The sequence below is a fragment of the Mirounga angustirostris genome, unplaced genomic scaffold (genome assembly GCF_029215605.1).
Source record: "Mirounga angustirostris isolate CCGP_5_RB_7025 unplaced genomic scaffold, mMirAng1.0.hap1 SCAF_9, whole genome shotgun sequence".
NCBI lineage: Eukaryota > Metazoa > Chordata > Mammalia > Carnivora > Phocidae > Mirounga > Mirounga angustirostris.
Window position 1 is genome coordinate 4,772,506 of NW_026991717.1, and position 15,086 is coordinate 4,787,591.

Genomic DNA, 15,086 nt, shown 5'->3' on the forward strand with positions numbered 1-15,086 from the left:
ACCATACCTGTATGAGTGTCAGACTGAACACATTCAGTTATTTTCTCAGCCTAAAAATGAATGTAAAAGCCATTAGTTCTGATTGTCTAGTCACGCAATCGGGGGAATCTTGCTGGGCACCCCTGGGGTCCCCAGGGCTCCCCTTACCTACCTTATTGCTGCCATTGCACACTCTGATAATGGACACATAGTGTCTAATTTTTCTGCAAGTAGAAAACAAGGCGTTATTTCTCTCCTGGCTCCCTAGTCTGAGGGGTATGCAGCTAATTTTTATTATGAAAGAGCATCTCTCTTTCACAGTCTACAAAATGCTCTGAGGGGAGCATTTCTATTGTTTGTGGCCAAGGCCACCAATAAAAAGGCGAGAGTCTACAAGCATCCTCTGGTGTCTGTGCCGAACAGAAGTGGACTCTTCAGTGAAAACAACACAATTCTTCCAAGTCGTCACAACATACAATAAAAAATACTGGTGTTTTAAACAATGGACTGCATGTTAACCAACCAAAAGCCTTTCATTCCTTAGCATGTTTTCATTTTCACAGCCCTTTGTACGGACGTTCCTCCTCAGGTTCCAGTGGACGCCGCACTCATGGCCATTCAGGGCGGCACCACAGGCCACACTGAGCTCACCAGCGGGGGGTCTACAACCACGCACTGCCAACTGGACTCCTCACTCACCTACTGGGCCTTCCACTTTTCCAGTTTTTCCCCTGGATCGTCAAAGCCCTCTACTGATCGCAAAAAAAAATTTGGAGAAGGACATAAAAAGGCAAAGATCGGGACAGAGAGCCCACACAGACCCACCTCCCTGAGGCCATTGCCAACGGGCAGCAAAACAGGGGGCCCTGCAGTCAGCTCGGCGGCCCCGCTCCGCCCAGTGCCGGCGGCGGACCCTGGGCCAGAAACCTCCCGCCTCGGGCCTCAGTTTCCTCATCTGTAAAATGGAGATGATCACAGTGCCCAGGCCACAGTGTGCGCTTAGGAGGGCACCGAGAGCCTGCCCACTGAGGGACGAGCTCGAGAAATGGCAGCACCTGCTGTTACCACCACTGCCACATCTCCTCCTGCTCTTTTCTTTCCTTCCTTTTTAGGAGAGTGATCATACACTAGGTATGATTTTACAGTCTGATTTTTGTGTTTATCTTCAGCATTTTTCCTTACCACTTAATTTTCTATGATCATTTCTAACAGTTGCATATTTTATTGTTGGGTGTCCTGTAATTCATATTCATAAGTTCCCATTGTTCATATTATTTAAGATAGATTCTGAGACAAACCATATGAAATTTTTAGGCTCCTGATATATAATACTTTGCAATCTGTAGTCACATCTGTTTTTTTTTTTTTTTTTAAAGATTTTATTTATTTATTTGAGAGAGAGAGAATGAGAGACAGAGAGCATGAGAGGGAGAAGGGTCAGAGGGAGAAGCAGACTCCCTGCCGAGCAGGGAGCCCGATGCGGGACTCGATCCCGGGACTCCAGGATCATGACCTGAGCCGAAGGCAGTCGCCCAACCAACTGAGCCACCCAGGCGCCCTGTAGTCACATCTGTTTTATATGAGAGTTGCTATAAATGGGAGGATTTTAAATACCTTTATCTAGTCTGATAGGTTTACGCAGAAATAATACACAGGCTTTCATATTAGCTAAAAATCTTTTAAAGATAGGGAGTCTACCAGTCAGTGTTCTTACCACACAGCTTAATAACGTGACATTCTAATGGGAATACTTCAGTCTCTCTTGGTCCATGCAGCGGAAGCAAGACCGTCTGGAGCCTGGTGGCTCTGGGCCGCAAGCTGGGGGCGGTGGCGGGGGGTGGGGGGATGGTGTTAGGCTGCAGCCATGAAGATGCTGTAACCTGGAAGGCTGTTCTCTGATGACACCTGACCTTGTGACAAGTCTTTCTTTTAAATATCTGCATGCAGTTCTTAGCTTACTGAAGTATTCAGAGCAAATTTTGCACTAAGCCAAACATGGCATGTTGACTGGAGTACCTGGTTTTTCCACTTACCCTCCCTGTCCAATGACAGGTATTATCTTCACATTTTGTTGCACATTATCTCCATTTTTCTTTTTGGCGTGGTAGATTCCTTGCCACTCCTATAAATGGAATGTAAGCATCATTATACCGTGCATTCAAAACATAAACCCAAGAACATCTTCCACTTCAGGTTCTGATTCATTTACCACGGCTAAAGCAATTAGGATAAAAAACTACCCCAACCACAAACACAATTTTGGGTATGTGACCCTTTCCCAAGTCCAAACGCCAGCTCGCCACGGTGTGAGTGGTCACAGGTTTTCAGGGGCTGTCTGCTGGCAAAAGAGGGCCTGGGCCCACGAGTGAAGAATGCTCCCCGGCTGCAGCACCCAGGCTCCTCGCACTCTCCGAGCCCCTGCCTGCTGCAGTGGAGGAGTGGCATGGCCTCTGCCCCTGCATCTGGGAGGCGGCAAACCTCGGGACAGGGGCAGAGGAGGGGCCACCTCTGCTGCCACTAGCCCAGTGGCCTGCTTCCACCCTCTGGGACATGTGAGGGAGGTGGAGGAGGAGCACAGACAGGTCCGGACTCAGGGAGGAGAAATCGGTGAGACCTTAAAAGCCAGGGCCACAGCTACATCAGCCGCGCCCTCACGATCAGACAGAATACGCATGGATCCGAGTGAAACCACAGTCTGCAAGAGGAGGTGTGCGCAGGCCATGACCACAGTGAGAACGGGGGCTGGGGGTGGTACCCCTACTCTTGGGAAGTGCAGAGAAGCCTGGGACGGAGCTGGGTTTTGTCACCACCTAAAACATGCTTCAGCTAGAAATAGCCCTAAAATCCACTGCAGGACACTCAACTCTTAGGGTGTTCCCTAACCTTCCTGACCTTCTAGATCCCTTAGGACCTGGGGCTGACCGAGGCAGGAAGCAGACCACCACGGCAGCCTCGGTGGCTAGCTCAAATCTCCTGTCCAGACCCTTACACAGGGTCCGTTCTGGAATCTTCCATGCTTCCAGCCTGGCAACCTGCATGCAAATGCCAACAGGAGAATCTCCCCTTCAGGCTCCTCTACGAAAGTGGATGCAGCAGAAGCCAGGACATTCTGACAGAAGCAAAGGATGGTTCCTGACGCTCCCCGGTGTACTTCTGAAAACACTGTGTGCCAAGGAAGGACTAAAGTATGAGACAGCCCGAGAGCCCAGCTCCGTGCTTACTGGCCCCGAGCAGAAGGGAGGTGAGGGTCTTACGCACTGCAGTTCTGAGGGGAGACTGGCCTGTGCCAGGCAAGGGCCAAACAGGGGTTCCGAGGCAGGAAGCTACCGCCTGCCTTCCGTATGCACAGCCCACGTATCCGCCGCAGGAGGCTGCCGCAGATAGGTACGAGACTTACTTCTGAAGCTCACTATCCAGAGAAATGGGGGAAATTGGTTGTGGTGATGTTTGCAAAACTCTGTGAATAGACCAGACACCAGTGAACTGTAGACTTTAAATGGGCGAATTGTATAGTATGTGAATTCTCAATTATTCTCAATGGAGAATTCTCTCAATAGCGCTGTTATACAAAAGAGAGGGAGAAAAATGGGAGACCGGTTCAGTCCATCCATCAATCAGCACTTTAAAATACACATGCAGGACCTTCTCCAATCCTTTCTGCATAGACGTGAGCAGCCGCCAGATCCCAAGCAGGGGACTAAGAAGCCAGTTCAGCCAGGGCTCAGTGGTGCAGCTGAGGATCAGGGAAACTGAGCCAGTGCCTCTGCTTGGGGAACAGCTGGGCCTGTAAGTTCCCCAGTCACTAACAGAAACAAGAACTTCTTACTTACCACAGATCATATTTCTTATCAAAAATACTGACCTATTATAAATACATGAGTTTTAGTTCTTAAGAATAACAGAGTACTACCTTAGAATGCGATTATGAAGATCACATCTGGTAATGCACAGAAAGTCTGAGCGAAGTCGGACACATAGCAAACATTCAGTAAATGGCCTGTTTCCGGCCCAGGGGGTTTTGCACAGGTCTCCCCGGGCCGGGTCCCCTCAGAACTGTACTAAGGCCCACACCCCGCTTCTGTTCTGGGGCAGGCTAAGCACCGAGCTGGGCTTCTCTGCTGAGACAGCCCGCTCTGGGCGCCCAGTCATCGGGCTGCTCTGGCCCCAGGGCTTGCACAGGGCCTGCACATGGTCAACGGTCAAGGGACACTGGGGCTTTTGTTCCCCGAATGGAAAAGGTAGGCCAAGGTCAGAGTGTAGAATCCCTGTAGCCAGGCCAAGGGATGTGAACTCTACGCTGGGGGAGCGGTGTGATCAGACTAACCCCTGGGGAGCATCGAGTGTGCTGACTGGAGGTGGAGGTCCCAGGGCAAAGGGCCCTGACTGGATTCAGCCACCACAGCCCAGGGCAGGGAAGGAGGCCCCCTGGACACTGAAGGGTAGAGAGGAAGTAAAACCATTCCAGGAATGGAAGCCCAGGCAAGTGTGAGGCCAGCCAACAAGCAGAGATGGCAGAGGCTGGAGAGCATGGGTTTTTTGGTTAATGGGGATGAGAGAAAAGTCGCTGTTAGACAAGGTGATTTCAAGATGATGCCAGGAAGTTGCACGAGACCTTGGAGAGCAGCTGGGGCTAAAAGTGGGGAGGAGTGGGTCATCTATGCAGAGCAGCTAACAAGGAGCTTTCTGAGGAACACAGCAGGGACGAAGAACCCTGGTAAACCCGGGAGGAAACGTGAAGAAGAGTCGGGAGAAGAGGGGAGCCTGTGAGGGAGGAAAGTAGAGGCACCACGGGAGCTCCAAGTTTCTAAAAGCTAGAGGGCTCTGCAGCCAAACGTCATGATTACAGGCCGGCATCGAGCCCCCGACATTTACTCGGCACCTACGAGACACGATTTGCAAGGGAAGAGCCCCTGGTGCGTGAGAAGAGGAGAGCATGGGTTCTAGAGCCTTGCCAGAGAAGTCTTGGGGATGAGGAAAGGGAGGGAATCGGGAAGGATATACATGGGGATGCAAAGCAGCATATGAGCGTGGAGGCTGAAGATCAAGGTCATGTCATAGTAGCGATGTACCCCGGAGAGGAGCCGCAGGCTGAGAACAACAGGTGGAGGGGGTTTGTGGAGAGCCGTGTTTGCCAGGCTCTCTGAACATCAGAATTTCTTCTCCGCCCCCAAGTGGCACACCTGAGCTCTGACCCTCTGAAGCCCCCGCCCGTCACCTAACCACTGCCTGGGTCCCCATTCTGGTTCCCAGGGCACCTCTGAGCTCTCTCCACTGAGCCCAGTGCCGCTGCCACCCAGGGCTGGCTGACCCCTCAGCAAGCCCTGCTTCTCCCTCCCTAGGGAGACTCAATCAGAAAGGCCATATATTCTTTCACCTCAAAAAATCCGCCCAACTAAGCGGCCAGGCCGGCTGCAGCGCTGCCAGCAAACCAGCCGGGTAGCGACAGAGGCCAAGTGGCTGCTCGTGTGCCTCCCCAGGAACTCCAAGACACGACAAATAAACAACCACGCTCCTTTTTGAAATAAAGTGGTACTGAGGTCGACAATATGATAATCTTTCATATTCTCTGCTCACGATAAACACAGATTTTAGAGAACAGGTCTCCTGTTGCTCAGGCTCGAGGCCCTTTGTACCTGGTGCCAGTAACACCACTTAGGAGGCGAGACGCTGTTCACATGGATCTGGATGGACCCCAGGGCCTCGCGCTCATCCACTAACCGCCCCTCCCCATCTCCACTCGCTCTCCTCAGTGACGGGTGGGATGTCTCGGTGTCCCTGTGGCCAGATCGAGGCACATGAGGGCCGTCCTCTCTGGCTCATGCCCACCCGACACTCACAACAAAACCACCGGCTGACCCCTTCTCTAGCAGGATCGGGAAGGCCACGGTAAAGCCCCCCAAGGCTGCTGGGTCAGGAAGACTGCTGTTTGGTCACTGCCTTCTGAGGACGCCCCTTCTAACTGAGCGAGGGAACCCGGAGTCCAGCTCAGGCACTATGCCTGAGCACCTGAGGGGCTCTTCATCCATCTTAGCCTTCATTGCTCTTTCCAAAGGACCTGCCTCTCGCCAGCAAGAAAATCATCATCCTTGACAGAAAGGTGGAGGCAGAATGGGATTCGGGTTGTGCCTACTCTTGTTTTCCCGTGGGTGTAGGTCACTGGGCCCTCACAGCCAGCCTGCCCTCTCCTTGTTTTCACTGCAAGGCAAACTGGTGTGCTCAGAGCCACGGGAGAGCAAAGGGACACGAGCCCACAAACAGCATCTCAAGGGCCCAGGTAAAGTGGGGGTACAGACTCTGCAGAGCCCTTCTGCCCCCCATGACAGAATGCTCTGCTGGGCTACGGGAAAGATGCTGGCCGGATGCCACAGAGGAGCAGGCCAGACAGCAGGTCACCAGTGTTTTCAAGTGTTTTGAATGATCAGATTAATAGTCTCTCCCCAACTTCCTAAAGTTAAAAAGAGCCCAGCAGGAAAGACTATGAGAAGCAATAGCCTTTTCCTTGTCATCACACCTGAAAACCCAGTAACAGTGAGGTGCAGCAGAAGCTAGTGCTCTGAGAAATGTCCTTTCAGACTGAGCCTGCCTGCCTTCTGTCTGTCCCTCCAGTGCCGTGATTATGTGACCTGTTGTGTTCACAGCCTGGAATAGGAGTTCTCTAAGGCAGCTGTTTATGTTTTGCCCCTCTTTCTATACCAGAATCTAGCAGAGTGCGGGCACACAGGAGACATTCCAAAAAAGGCTGGACAGATGCACGAGGCTCAGAGAATTGCTGGGCTCAGATGTGTTCTGACACTCGGACCCCACTGGCAGTCCTCTACCCTAAGCCACTTGCCAACATCTACCACTTAGATGATCCATTATTAGCAAGGTCAATTTACTTATTACAAAGATAAAGACACTGATTTCAAGTGTCAATCCAAGTTATTCTGCATAATAGCTGATCACATCCTACACTTTCTTGATCTTAGTTTCCTCATCTGCAAAATGGGAATAATAGGGATGACACCACTGACACTCCCCTGGGCTTCTGCGAAGAGTAAGACTCAGATCACCTGGCACGCACCAACACTCAGTGAATACGCCTCCTTCCTTTCCTCTTTGTTACGTGAAAGTAAAAAAGGTACTGACCTCTTACTTACCTTGCCTATCCTGATGCATGAATTTATAGTATCGAGCAAATCAGCCTTTTTTTCATTTATAGGCACTTCTGCTAACTCCTTTCCTATTAATTCGCCTGACTGATAGCCCATGGTTGTTTCAAATGCAGGATTTGCATACTGGGGGGAGACAAGAGAAACAACATCAAGCAAATTAAAAGAGAATTTGAAAAGAGGACAATCAAGGCTTTTCACCCCAAGCTATCATGTTTTCTGCCCAGAAAGCTTAGGAGCCTGGAGCTTACCGTGACAGTTCTAAAGCCATAAGAGCATAACCCCAGGAGATCCCTGGAGTCCAGAGAAGCCTCTGCTCTGGGACACCTGGCTGGGCTTCCTGCCGTGGTCCCTGGGGCCCCAGAGAGAGGAGCTGGCCCCATCCCACTTGAACACCAACAGAGGAAAGAAGCCACGTGGAGACAGGCCTGAGGTGCTACAAAAGGGCTTTTTGGATGATGACATAGTAGAATGAAGCACCAGACTGAAGTGCGAAGCACCCAGGCTCTCCTCCAGCAGTGACTTAACCCTCTAAGTCTCAGTCTGTGTATCTGTTTAATGGGAATGAAACCTCTAGGTTGCTGCTCTCACATGATACACATGAGTAATGCGCTGGGAAAGCAGGCTACGAACTGGGAAATGTTTACAGATGCAAGGCCGTATGGCTAAATTTCAGAGAGGACCACAAGACTAGAAGAAAACGTATAGGAAAGTTGTGCATGTGCTAATAGTAATAATAATAAAATAGTGATGATGATAAAGCAATAACTGATATCGCTTAAGGTCTATTTTCCTTGCCAGACACCGGAGTGAGCACTTTGCATACACTCACCCACTTAGAACCTCCTGACAAAAGGCAGGTGGTTGTGAGTACGACTATCATTCCCATCTGTACAGCTGAGAAAGACTAAGGAACTTGCCCAGCGATGCTCAGCTAGGAAGGCGTGGCAGCTGCCTGCAACCGTGGCCCACCTGCCACCAGCCTGTACCCTCAGCACTGGCCCAGGCTGCCTCTCAGGACACTGACCCCTGAAAGCCGCAATCGATCGGCAGCTCCCTCCTGAGCAAGCTCAAGTGAGATTAAAGTGAAGAGCTGGAGTGCTCAGAACAGACATCAAAGTGCAGCTGATTCCCAAACAAAAGGAGCATTTCCTTGGTACAAGCCCTCTTTTGTTATCTAAAAGTACAAGTTACGTTATCTTAAGCCGCTTTTATGAATCTGCTTTGCTAATAATGGGTAATTTGTTCAGCAACTACTAGGTTATTCTGGAAATTCTGAGTAGTTTCTAGTAAATTTCTTTAGGTGTAAACGATCTTCAAAAACAGTGAGAAAGGCAAGAGCTTGCAGACCTTATGGTCAGAGCCTCCTCCTACTCCAGTGGTAATCCCTTTGGATAAAAGTCTCCTCTTGCTGAATAAATAAACAAAAAGGTGAACAGTAATAAATGCAAATGTGGTTATTTCCACAGAATATTTTCTAGCACCTTAAGTAATTATTAGTACCTTTTCTTATCTATAAGGAACTTATTTTAAAGTACATATTTTATAAATTTTGTTCTGATAATCCTCTAAGGAAAACTTGGGCTCTTGAACTTCGAAAAGAAAAAAAAGATCATACTGGCGGGGTTCAGTCCTAGAAGAACAAACAATCCCAGAAATTCAGAAAAATGAACTTCCCAAATAACAAACCTGTATAATGTGGTCTTCACTTGTAATTTCAATTGCTTCTTGACTTCTCTCTAATGCAGTGAATATTGAGTTACAAGCCCTTTACGGGTAGGAAAAAAAAAAGACTGATTAATGTAAATACTACAAAAAATACAATACAAATCTTGGGTTATTGCATTAACTTATTTAAATGTATTTTTCATTTGATGATAAAAGTAACAAATACTAACTCAAGAAAAAGGAGGAGGGAAATATTAAAAAGCATAAAGAAAAAAGAAACACCTTCCACAACTGTGTTACTTGGGACCATGACTACTGGGTGCCCCCATTCCTGCGTGAGGACCAAGGTGGGATAGACGCCAGGCCAAAGCTCAGCCGTTCCCCAGCTCTGGGACCCTATGCACGGGACTGAACCTCCTGAGTCTCCCTTCTCCCCATCTGAAGAGCCCTCCTGAGAGCTACATGAGAGAAGAAAATCAAGCATCCTGCACAGAGTCCAACAGAAAGGAGGCGGTCAGTCATTTGTAGTTATTATTTCTTTTTTTTAATGTAAAAAAAGAGTATGTATTTGGAATGAGGAAAGAAATCACAGTAAATTACAATCTTAGAAAGATGATAATCATCACAAAATCCAGAAAAATAACCATACAGTTAAACTTGAATAAGGCAGGGGTTAAGAGTGCTGACCCCCTGTGCAGTCCAAAATCTGCCTATAACTTTTGATGCCCCAGAAACTTAAGTACTAACAGCCTCCTGTAGACCAGAAGCTTTATCCATAATACAACACAGTCAATTAACACAGATTTTGTGCGTTATATGTATTATATACTGTTCCTCACAATAAAGTAAGCTCAGGAAAAGAAAATGCTAGTAAACAGATCATAAGAAAGAGAAAATACATTTATAGGTATTTACTGAAAAGAATCCATGTATAAGTGAACCCGTGCAGTTCAAACCCATGTTGTTCAGGGGTCAACTGTAATTTTATTAATAAACTACCGGATACAGATCTGTAGGACAGTTTCCATATATATGTCAGTATAATCTTTGATTGCTTATTCATATCACAATGTATTTTTTACAGTTACCAGAAAGATAATTCAGTCTTTTTTAACGAAATATAGTTGACATATAACATTCTATTAGTTTCATGTGTAAAACATAGTGATTCGACATTTGTACACATTGCAAATGATCACCATAGCAAGTCTAGGTATCATCTGTCACCATACAAAATTAATACAATACAGCTCACCCTTGAACAACACAGGTTCACTTATACGTGGATTTTTTCAATAAATACAGTATTGTAAATATATTTTCTCTTCCCACGATCTTTTTAATAGCGTTTTCTTTTCCCTGGCTTACTTCATTGTGAGGACACAGTATATAATATACATATCGTACAAAATCTCTGTTAATTGACTGGTTATGTTATGGATAAGGCTTCCAGTCTACAGTAGGCTGTTAGTACTTTAAGTTTCTGGGGAGTCAAAAGTTATACACAGATTTTCAACTGCATGAAGGGTCAGTGCCCCAAGCCCTGCATGGTTCAAGGGTCAACTGTATTACTTGACTCTATTCCCCATGATGTACATTACATCTGCATGATGTACTTATGTTATACTGTAGGTCTGTGCCTCGGGATCCCCTTCATCAATTCGATCCCCTTCCCCTCTGGCAGCCACCACTCTGTTCTCTGTATTTATGAGTCTAGGTTTGGTTTTGTTTTATTTGTTTTGTTGTTTAGATTTCACTTAATTATCTTTCTCTGATGGCAAGATTTCATTCTTTTTATGGCTGCATAATATTCCTCTCTCTCTCTCTCTGTGTGTGTGTGTGTGTGTGTGTGTAAAACATCTTTTTTTTATCCATTTACCTACTGATGGATACTTGGGTTACTTCCATAACTGGCTATTGTAAATAATGCTGCAGTAAACACAGAAGTGCATACTATCTTTTTGAATTAGTGTTTCTGTATTCTTTGGGTAAATACCTAATAGTGGAATTACTGGGTCATACAGTAATTCTATTTTTAACCTTTTTGAGGAAACTCCTGTTTTCCACAGTGCTGCACCTGTTTGCATTCCTACCAATAGTGCATGAAGGTTCCTTTTTCTCCACATCCTCGTCAACACTGTAGCTTGTGTTTTTGATTTTAGTTATTCTGACAGGTATAAAGTGATATCTCACTGTGATTTTGACTTGAATTTCCTTGAGGATTAGTGATCTTGAGCATCTTCTCATGTGCCTGTTGGCCATCTGTCTTCTTTGAACAAAATGTCTATTCAGATTCTCCACCTAATTCTTAATCAGTTTTTTGTTGTTGTTGTTATTTAGTTGTATGAATTCTTTATATATGTTGGATATAAACTCTTAGTGGATATATGATTAGCAAATATCTTCTCCCATTCAGTAGGTTGACTTTTCGCTTTGTTGATGGCCTCCTTCACTGTGCAGGAGCTTTTTAGTTTGATGTAGTCTCATTTATTTTTGCTTTTGTCCCCTTGCCTTTGGAATTTGATTTAAAAAAAAAAAATCACTAAAACCAGTGTCAAGGAGCTTGCTACCTATTTTTCTTCTAAGAGTATTATGGTTTCAGGTCATACATACAAGTCTTTAATGCACTTTGAGTTAATTTTTGTATATGGTTAAGACAGGAGTCCAGTTTCATTCTTTTGCATTTAGCTGTCCAGTTTTCCTAACAACCATTTATTTTAAAAAATGTCCTTTCCCCATTGTATATTCCAGCCTCTTCTGTTGTAGATTAACTGACCATATAAACATGGGTTTATTTCTGAGCTCTCTATTCTATTTTATTGATCTATGTGTCTGTTTTCATTCTAGTGCCATACTGTTTGGATTACTAAGGTTTGTAGTATAGTTTGAAATCAGGGAGCATGGTACCTCCAGCTTTGTTCTTCTTTCTCAAGATTCCACTGGCTATTCAGGGTCTTTTGTGGTTTCCTACAAGTTTTTAGGATTATTTGTTCTACTTCTGTGAAAAATGTCATTGGAATTTTGATGGGGATTACATTAAATTTGCAGATTGCTTTGCATAGTATGGACATTTTAACGATATTAATTATTCCAATCCATGAGCATGGTATATTTTCCTATTTATTTGTGTAGTCTCCAATTTCTTTTATCAATGTCTTATAGTTTTCAGTGTACAGGTTTTTCACCTCCTTGATCATTTATTCCTAGGTATTCTATTTTTTGAAGCAATTATAAATGGGATATATTTTTCTTTTGGATAGGTCATTATTAGTGTGTAGAAATGCAATGGAATTTTGTATATTGATTTTGCATCCTGGAACTTTAATGAATTGTTTATTAGTTCTAGTAGCTTTTTGGTGGTGTCTTTAGGGTTTTCTCTATATAGTAACATTTTATCTGCAAATAGTGACAGTTTTACATTTTCCTTTCCAATCTGGATGCCTTTTATTTCTTTTTCTTGCCAATTGCTCTGGCTAGGACTTCCAGTACTATGTTAAATAAAAGTGTGTGTGTGTTGGGGGGGGGGGGAGGATTCTTGTCCTGCCTCTGATCTTAGAAGAAAAGCTTTCAGTTTTTCACTACTGAGTACGGCGTCATCTGTGAGTTTGTCATATATGGCCTTTCTTACGTTGAGTTACGTTCCCCATACCCACTTTGTGAAGAGTTTTTATCATGAATGGATGTTATACTCTGTCAAATGTTTTTTCTACATCTACTGAGATGATCATAGGATTTTTAGCTTTCATTCTGTTAATGTGGTGTATCATGTTGATTGATTTGTAGATCGAACCATCCCTGTATCCCTGTAGGTCCAGAATAAATGGTATATGATCCTTTTAATGTATTGCTGAACTCAGTTTGCTAATATTTTGTTGAGGATTTTTGCATCTATGTTCATCAGGGATATTGGTCTGTCATTTTACTATTTTGTGGCATCCTTGTCTGGTTTTGGTATCAGGGTAATGCTGGCCTCATAAACTGAGTTTGGAAGAATTCCCTCCTCTTTTGTTTTTTGGAAGAGTTTGAGAAGAACTGGTATTAATTCTTCTTTGAATGTTTGGTAGATTTCACCAGTGAAGCCATCTGGTCCTGGACTCTGTTGTTGGGAGGTTTTTGATTGTTGCTTCAGTCTCCTTACTAGTAATTCGTCTATTCAGATTTTCTATCTCTTCGTGATTCAGTCTTAGAAGATTGTATGTTTCTAGGAATTTATCCATTTCTTCTAATTTGTTGGCATATAACTGTACATAGTTGTCCCCTTATAATTCTTTGTATTTCTGTGGTATCCTAAGTTCTCTTTCATTTCTGATTTTATTTATTTGAGCCCTCTCTTTTTTCTTCTTGGTGAGTCCAGCTAAAGGTTCGTCAATTTTATCTTTTCTCTGAACCAGCATTTAGTTCCACTGATCTTTTTCGTCTCTATTTCATTTCTTTCTGCCCTGATCATATTTCCTTCCTTCTACTAACTTTGAAGCTTTGTTTGTTCTTCTTTTTCTGGTTCCTTTAGGTGTAAAGTGTTATTGTTCGAGATTTTTCTTGTTTCTTCAGGTAGGCCTGTATTGTTACGAACTTCCCTTTTAGAGCCACTTTTGTTGCAATCCCAATAGATTTCTTTTTTCATTTGTTCCTGAGCATTTTTAAAAATTCCTCCTTTGATTTCTTTGATGGCCCATTGGTTGTTCAGTAGTGTGTTGGCTTATTCTCCACATTTTTATGGTTTTTCCAGGATTCTTCTTGTAACTGATTTCTAGTTTCATACCACTGTGGTCAGAAAAGATGCTTGCTATGATTTCAATCTTCTTGAAAGTACTGAGACTTTTGTGGCCTAACATGATCTATCCTGGAGAATGTTGTATGTGCACTTGAGAAGAATATGTATCTTGCTGCTTTTGGATGAAGTGTTTTGTATATATCTATTAAGTTCATCTGGTCTACTGTACTGTTTAAGGCCAATGTTCCCTTATTGATTTTCTGTCTGGATGATCTATCCGCTGATTTAAGTGGGGTGTTAAAGTCCCCTACTATGATTATATTGTCAATTTCTCCCTTTATGTCTGTTAATATTTGCTTTATATATTTTGGTGCTCCTATGTTGGATGCATATATATTTATAAATGTTCTATTTTCTTGTTGGGTTGACCTCTTTATCATTATGTAATGCCCTTCCTTTCTTATATTACAGCCTTTGTTTTAAAGTCTATTTTGTCTCATATGAATATAGCTACGCCAGCTTTCTTTTTGTTTCCAGTATGGAATATCTTTTTCCATCCCTTCCCTTTCATTCTGTGTGTATCCTTACTTCTGAAGTGAGTCTCTTGTAGCCAGGCACACAGACGAGTCTTTTTGAAAATTATTATTATTATTTTTTAAGATTTTATTTATTTATTTGAGAGAGAGAGAGAGCACAAGAGGGGGGAGCGAGAGAGGGAGAAGCAGGCTCCCTGCCGAGCAGGGAGCCCGATGCGGGACTCGATCCCGGGACTCCAGGATCATGACCTGAGCCGAAGGCAGTCGCTTAACCAACTGAGCCACCCAGGAGCCTGAAAATTATTAATTTTTAATTCAAGTATAATGCCTTTTGATCAGAGAATTTAATCTATTTACATTTAAAATAATTATTGGGTAAGTACTTACTGCCATTTTGTTCACTGTTTTCTGGATGTTGTTGTAGTTCCTCTCTGTTCCTTTCTTCTCTTTCTTTCTGGTTTGATAACTTTCTTTAGTGTTATGTTTAGATTTCTTTCTCATTTTCTTTTGTGTATTTGCTGTAAGTTTTGCTTTGTGGTTACCATGAATTTCACATATATTGTCCTATGTATTTAACAGTCTATTTTAAGTTGGTAAAAACTTAAATTTGAACATGTTCCAAAAATACATTTTTACTAACCCCCCGTTTTGTTTTTGATGTCACATTTTACACTATTTTATGTATCCCTTAACTAATTATTGTAGCTTTCCTTAATTTTACTACTTCTGTCTTTTGACCTTCATACTAGCTTCATAAGTGATTAATCTGCTACCTTTACTATATATTTACCTTTTCCAGTGACATTTTTACTTTCATGTATTTTCTTATTATTAATTAGTGCCATTTCTTTTCAGCTGGAAGAAATCAGTAGATTTTTTAGCAGAAACTCTGCAGGCCAGAAGGGAGTGGCATGACTTATTCAAGGTGCTGAAAGGAAAAAACCTGCAACCAAGAATACTCCACCTGACAAAGCTGCCATTCAGAACAGTCAGAGAGGCAAAGAATTTTCCAGATAAGCAAAAGCTAAAAGAGTTCATCAC

At 43.9% G+C, this 15,086-nt stretch overlaps 1 protein-coding gene across 6 annotated transcripts in view; it reads right to left on the reverse strand.

Annotated features, from left to right (window-relative positions):
* Nucleotides 1-15,086, reverse strand: part of PDE8A (phosphodiesterase 8A) — a 143,416-nt gene that overhangs the window by 39,418 nt on the left and 88,912 nt on the right. For 5 of the 6 annotated variants that reach the window (XM_045899328.3, XM_064569828.1, XM_045899327.3 and 2 more), the window contains 5 exons: nt 8,820-8,898; nt 7,119-7,256; nt 2,013-2,101; nt 152-203; nt 8-50 (listed from right to left, as the gene is read on the reverse strand). In XM_045899328.3, coding sequence (XP_045755284.1) covers nt 8-50; nt 152-203; nt 2,013-2,101; nt 7,119-7,256; nt 8,820-8,898 — 401 coding nt within the window. The remainder of the gene's footprint in view (nt 1-7; nt 51-151; nt 204-2,012; nt 2,102-7,118; nt 7,257-8,819; nt 8,899-15,086) is intronic. The other variant, XM_064569829.1, reaches the window with a different exon arrangement.